This window comes from Eretmochelys imbricata, chromosome 14 (genome assembly GCF_965152235.1).
Source record: "Eretmochelys imbricata isolate rEreImb1 chromosome 14, rEreImb1.hap1, whole genome shotgun sequence".
NCBI lineage: Eukaryota > Metazoa > Chordata > Testudines > Cheloniidae > Eretmochelys > Eretmochelys imbricata.
Genome location: NC_135585.1, coordinates 22106348 through 22113397, shown reverse-complemented (window position 1 = coordinate 22113397; position 7050 = coordinate 22106348). Strand labels below are relative to the sequence as shown.

Sequence of the window (7050 nt, the reverse complement as noted above, 5' to 3'; positions counted from 1 at the left end):
ATGAAAGAGACCTCAAAGGACCTGGAGAGCCTGGAATACAGGCTGGACTCTGCTCCTGTTCTGCGGTGTGAGAAGAAAACAGATTTAGTGCCTGTTTGCCAAATTTGTGAGACATGTGTCTTGGCTTGGAGGGTCTTCTCTACCAAAGAGTGGTTCCTGCGGGCCAGCGATGTCTCCCAAAGGAAGTTCCTGGTGGGGATCGTGAAGCGATTCAACAGCCTGGATTTGCTAAACTATGCTGAGAAAGTCCTGCAGACCTCCCACGGGAAGGATTTCACTTTCAGCCGGTCCCGAACCAGCTTCAAAGAAGACACGACCACATCTGCTTCTGACTGGACTTTGAATACAGCAATGTTAGAGCAAGCCATGTTGGAGACCTGGAGGTGGTTCAAAACCAGTTCCTACTGGACTAAAGCAAACTACACTCTGCTCTTGTTTCAGATGTGTAACCCTAAGTTACTGTTTATGGCTGCTAGCCTGGTCAGAGAACAGAGCGCCAGCTCAAAAACAGAAACAGGTAAACGGATTTCAGAGGTAAACAGAGAAACATGCTGGGTGACAGGAGAGATTGATCCCTGGCTTTCAAGATTAACCAAGGAGAGAGGATAAAGTCAAAGGGTCAGATTCTGATTCCCTGCCACTGTGTGATACTTTACTGTACAAATAGCCGTGTCAGGCCAGATCTTCAGCAGGTGTAAATCAGTGTAGTTCCATTGTCTGCCACTTTACACCACTGAATTCACAGAGGCCACTTGCAGAGTATGGTACTAACTCACTACGAGTAATGGAGGCAAAACCTGTCCTCAAGCTGCTATTCAGTTACCTGTGTTTTTTTAAAAACTAGTGGTGCAAATGCTCTTACTGGAGTTAAATACAAGTTTGGAAATGTAATGACCATAGGACAGATTTTCAAATAGGGTTTTATTTTATTTTTCAATGAGCATAGGTAAGAAAGTAAATACCTGTCCAGATCCTCCCTCATCTGGTGTAAACTGGTGCAGCTGCATTAACTCCAGTGGAGCTCCCTGGATTTACACCAGCTGGTTATCTGGTCCATGAACTTTAATTTAGATAGAACAGGAGCTCTAGCAGCAAACTTTGCTACATCCAGTGAAATCAGATCTACTCTTGAGTTTTACTGGTGTTGTGTTTGTTTGTTTCCCTTCTGCTTCCTTTTCTAGCTCACATTAGTGATACTGAAAGGACAATTGCTTTAACTTATTATCACTTTATTTGGGACTGGAAGGCAATGGGGTTTTCCAGGATTCCCCCCTCTGTTTGAATCCCTTCCTTTGCTTTCCTATTCTCCATGCCCTGCATCACAGAGAGATGACCTTTTCTCTGGCACATCATTGCTTTTGTAATTATTAACATTTGGTTGCATCTGGTTATTAAGAGATTTAGGGTACATCTACACAGCAAAACAAACAAAATCTTGTGGCAGCGAGTCTCAGAGCCCAGGTCAAACTGACTTGGGCTCATGCTATAGGGCTAAAACCAGCAGTGTAGGTGTTCCCACTCGGGCTGGAGCCCAGGCTCTGTGCATTTCATCCACGCTATGACAGCTCAGCCCTGGGACTTGTTTGTGATCCTTCCTCTCCAGGAAACAAGCTGTTGTTTGCAGAGTGTGGTTCTGTTCAGCATGTGAGAGGCAGGGACAGAGGTACCAGGCCATTTGGGAATATATGCACCTGCATCAAATGAAACCACCAGAGACTCTGGGGAGTTTGGATTGTTGCAGTTTGACTGTGAATTATTTTCTTGTGCCAATACCAAAAGCCTGTGTTTCTCCTGATAATGCTCTCTCCACGCACTCTCTCCCAGCACAGGATTTCTTACATCAGGTCAGATGAAGTGGGTGGGAGTAACACAAGCATATAACATCTGAGGGTCTAGTTCAGTGTCTTCAAACATGGAATCTTGCAGCTAGGAGTGGGCAATACTGATGCTTCAGAGGGTGGAGGAAAGAAACCCAGAATGCACCTTGCCAATTGTGATGTGCGATTCATGGAGCTCGAGGTGGGATTCCTTCCGGTCCCCCTGCAGTGATCAGCTAGCCCCCTGATGCTTGATCTCTGACTGTTCTTCCCTTAGGCATGCCTGTCACCTTAGATGATGAAGTGACTGGGCCAGCAACGCAAGGCATAACAGCTGAAGAGCAAAGCACAGTTGATTGTAGATATTGTTCATAGCTGTATTTATATCACAAACCTTCTGGTTAACATTTATATCCGCTAAGAACTTTCCCCTCCCTGATCCTTCCTGTCTCCAAGCACAGGGAGCAATTGGTGATGGGCAGTAGCAGAATACAAGCTGAAGGAGGAAAAAGCAACCCTGGCAATGGGCAGACAGAGCCAGATGGGATTCAGTCCTGGCAGGAGTCCTGACCCAGGTTTACCTCCAAGCATCCAGGACTCCCTCACATAGCCAGCCCATAGGAACTGGATGGGGTATATATGTGTGGGAACATGGTAACTGTCTGAAAGAGATGAATACCCAGAGAAGAGAGGAATTGTATAGGGTGGTCTGGGACAAGTACAACTAGCAATAACGGGGTGAAATAATTTCCTTATATGAGGTCTACTGTGCAAAAGACTTCCAGGTGAAATGGTGGAGACAGAAATACTCAAGTCCTTAAAACCCTGAAGGAACCAATCCTATACTAGCAAGGAGAATGGGGCAGATAACCTAACAGGTCCCTTTCATCTCTACCTCTGTGACCCCATGATTTAGCTCTGTTTGATTTGATTGCTCCTATGCTTGTGCAATTCTTTCAGAGGACGAGGAAGACAAATTCACTGTGGCCTTCACTGAGACCCAAAGCAGCTTTAAGCTACAGGAACACACAAAATCCAGCTCCCAGGTGCAATTGCAACCCACATCTCAATCCTTCCTGACTTCTTCCACAGCCCTAGAAAGCGGGGTCTCATCAGAAGGAACCAGCCAGTTTAGTGAAACAGGTACTAAAACAAAAGGAGCTAATGTGGGGTGTTACCTAAGATATTTCGAAAGCCAAGAGTGGAAGGGGTGGGCTATTTTTCCTGAGGTACCTTCAGCTACCGTAGAACTCAGAGTGCTGAAAATATCCCAGGGAACTGCGGGGTAATGAGAAATTCGGGGGAGCAGGTTTGGTAGCTAATAACTGATGTTATGAATATACCCCAAGGCTCAGGCTCTCCTGGGAGTCCTTAACGTGCTATTGATTCTGCTGCCCCAGGCATAGGTGCCCAAGGGCAGATACCGTGCTTCTGGCCCAGAAACCTGGCGCACATCTATTGTGCGAGAGCTGCGTCAGAGGATGAGGATACATCCACCGTGTCTTCAATCGACCCAGCCCTCGCCGTTGTCCCTGCATCTTTCCAGTCAGCCTCCAGTGTCAACAAGTACAAGGACTTCATCCGCTGCCTGCCAACCCACCTGTCCAAGTATATCCTGGGTATGGCCTCTCTTCCTTCCCAAGCACAGCTGCCCCATGGGCACATCAATGCTGTACAACCATAGCTTGCGGCTAACCAGTTTGTCCTTGTAATTCCTCAGGGTTTCTGGATACAAAGAGCCTGAACAGGTGCACTTCTGTGAGCCACCACTGGGCTTTCCTGGTCAAAGAGGTCAAGCAGGAACATCTGTCGCATAGCCTAGTCCTGGAAGAGATCGTGTACTTGCAGGTACTGTGCCTTGGCGTTTGCCTCGCATTCTGCCATCTGGCTCTTACAGTATAGATCCTTTGCCCCTCAGACCCCTAGCCAATAGATGGGAGGGTCCAACATGCCTCAGAGCCCTGGGGATGTTCCTCCCAGTTTCACCCTGTTGTATTCTTCCTTACTCTCCAGAGCCAGGCTGGGTTACATCACACCTTCAGAAGTGGAAACGCCTTTACTGGTCCTTTGAGATTCTGCTACTTCTGAGCAGGGGCTTATCAGCAAGATTGGTACCAAAGATTTTAGTCACAGATGAGAGCATAACGATATGCTGGATTTTAGTGCCCTGCAAGGGGATGCAGAGCTGTTCTACTGACTCCCTGAGGCAACCCAGACCAAGTGGATCTAAGGAGATCCACTCAGGAACATAAAAGTGCTGAGAGCCTCTGAGTGGGAAGAGAAAGCTAGAGGCATGTACAGAAGGTCCTGAAGGGGAAAGCCCTAAGAACCAGAAACGTGGGCTAAAGGCATACATCTGTAAGTGCAGTCCTGCCACAGGGCTTAAGTTAAGAATAGAGGCAAATCCCAGGAAAGGACAACTTTTAGGATTATACTCCATGATGCATGTTGTGTGAGGGAGATTAGCATGGAAACACACTCCCTTCACACTGATACCCAAGCTATGCTTGATGAAAAGTTCACTTACACATGCAGCAAACCTAAGGTGAGTATTAGGTGAGCCCAAGCTGATACAGATACGTTTTGGGGCTCTGCCCCTTAGTGGGTTTGGTTGGGAGCCCTACATACCTTTATGGGTTTGACTCCAAATTTTGGCTGAACAGGGCAGCTTGGGATGAGATTTACCTTGGGATGTAGGATTTGTTTGACTCCCGAAGCAAGGAGGTGGGGAAACTGAAAATATATGCATGAATTCCAGGAACAAAGAATCACTCAGTGTGTCTTCCTGGCTGTGATAAACCCCACACCAATCAGAGGGAATCAGAGCAGGAACCAGACAGGCAGGCAGCCCCTTCTACATGGGTACGGAAACATACTGCTGTCCCACACATCACATACGCTCCCGCAATCAGGGCGTTGGTGTGTGGTGGGTCTCTATCCTTCCAGTCTAGAAGGACTGAACGGCGGACTTCAGCACCACTGCCTAACAATCTGGAGACGACGGTGTTCTGTGATGCTAGACACACTTTCCCTGAATCCGCTCCTCTCCTCTCTCAGTCTCAGACCTCTGCTTGGTGGCTGATGATAGTAGTTTTCACCTTGCTCTTCCCTAGGACAGAACAGCCTTGAGTCTCCTAGTCTGCTGACCAACTTATGCTAGGGAGCTGACGTCAGCCTGCAAGCCATTATCAATAGACCTTCATGATGATGTGGGATCAGTGGTTACTTTGTAATGAAAAAGGTGCCGGGGTTCAAGCAATTTTTTTTTTTTACATTCGTAACCGATGCAGCAAGGCCAGAGGTGCTGGGGCTGCGAACTGCCAAGCCCAGAGGTGCCAGGGCTCAGCCCTGGTACAAATTAAGCACTGTGTGGGATGCCTGGAATATATGTTGGCCCTGAGCAGTTTACTATATGGCATTATTTGATCAGTGACTGGCGAATGCTTTATTAAAGTCTCCAGCAAACATCTTACCAAGTTGCAATAGCGATTGTCCTCTTGCGTGAGCTGACTTTAGTTTTGTTAATGTGAATGGCCCTGTAACAGCGTTCACTCACTGCAAGAGTACCTCCTCCTGGCCAGGCATGGCATAGCAGCTTTCTTCCCATATGGTGCCCTCTGCAAATGGGTACTCTGTTGCTGTAGTGGTTTCTCCTCCCTGAATTCACAGTGTTCCATCTTCATGACTCAGCCCTCTGTCTAGATCACTATATGGCAGGGGTGGGCAAACGTTTTGGGCTGAGGGCCACATCTGGGTGGGGAAATTGTATGCAGGGCTGGGGCAGGGCGTTGGGGTGCAGGAGGGAGTGCGGGCTGTGGGAGGGGCTGCAGTGGGCAGGAACAGGCTCAGGGCAAGGGATTGGGGCAGAGGAGGGGTGCGGGGTGTATGAGGGGGCTCAGGGAAGGGGGTTGCGGTGCAGGAGGGGTGCAGAGTGCAGGAGGGAGCTCAAGATAGGGGTGCAGGAGGGGTGCGGACTATAGGAGGGAGCTCAGGGCAGGGAGTTGGGGTGAACGAGGGGTGTGGGGTGCAGGAGGGGATTGGGGTGCATGGGGGTACAGGGTGCAGCAGGGGGCTCAGGGTACAGGAGGGGTTCCAGCTCCGGCCTGGCACCACTTACCTAAAGTGGCTCTGGGGTGGCAGCGGGGAGCTCCGGGGCCAGGGCACGCTCCCTGCATGCCTGCCCTGGCCCCACGCCATGTCGCTCTGGGAAGTGGCCGGCACCATGTCCCTGCGCAGCCCCTGGGGGAGAGGGAGGCACAGGGCCCTGTCCACTGCCCTTGCCACACCTCCAGGTACATCCCCCAAAGCTCCCATTGGCCGCGGTTCCCCGTTCCCTGCCAATGGGAGCTGTGGGGGGTGGTGCCTGGAGGCAAGAGCAATGCACGGAGCCCTCTGCCTCCCCACCCCAGTGGCCCCGGGATGTGGGGGGCCAATCCCAAGGATCCAAAGCCCTGAGGGGCCGGATCCAGCTCATGGGCCGTAGTTTGTCCACCCCTGCTATATGGTATCAAAGTTTCAGTGGACCAGCTATCCAGCTGGCATCTACAACAGTCTTGTGCCACTTCCTAGGAACTGGGAGGGGAATCCAGGCCCACCCTGTCCTCTGGGTTCCAGCCTGGGGACCCTTTAACCAGCAGCCAAGATCTATACAATCCCCTTCCTTGCTGAGGTTTCCCTGGGCTTCTTCCTATCTTACCTTATCTCGCTTTCTTTCCCTTGCAACTCCTCTGAGGTTGTCCCTGCTTCCAGGGCTAGAGTCCCAGGAGTTATTCTCCCACTTGGGTTTCCCCCTCTCCCTCTCTCTGCTCCCAGAGAGTGACTGCAGACTCTCCCCCTGCAGCCTCCTACTACTCCAAAGTTCCTCCCTTTAAAAATCTATCCCCACTCCTCACCTTCATCTGCAATTAGTGTTTGTAAGTCCCTGGGCCTCCCCTCAAGTGCAACTGGGAAGATCTGAGCCACCTTAACCCTTCAAGGCTGGTGTGGGGTGAACATCTCAACACAGAGCCCTTGGAGTCTTCTCAGTCTGGTTAGTTACTTTCCTGTAGCCCAACTGCTCTGTCAATCATCACCCTCTTCTGGTTAAAGTATTGGTGGACCCAGCAACCCCCAAAGTTGTCGGAAGCAGATTTGCTTTCAAGTTTGGCAGCTCTGGCACATCTCCATGAAAAGTACCAGGCTCCTGGTTTATATTAGAGCTGGTGGAAAAACACCAACTGCTTTTCACAGGAAA

General features: G+C 50.0%; 1 protein-coding gene across 1 annotated transcript in view; it reads left to right on the top strand.

The window, feature by feature from the left end:
* FBXW10B (F-box and WD repeat domain containing 10B) overlaps positions 1 to 7050 on the top strand; it is a 35846-nt gene continuing 28796 nt past the window's right edge. The window contains exons 1-4 of the mRNA XM_077833943.1: positions 1 to 517; positions 2778 to 2960; positions 3218 to 3436; positions 3538 to 3665. Of these exons, the coding sequence (XP_077690069.1) occupies positions 1 to 517; positions 2778 to 2960; positions 3218 to 3436; positions 3538 to 3665 (1047 nt within the window). The remainder of the gene's footprint in view (positions 518 to 2777; positions 2961 to 3217; positions 3437 to 3537; positions 3666 to 7050) is intronic.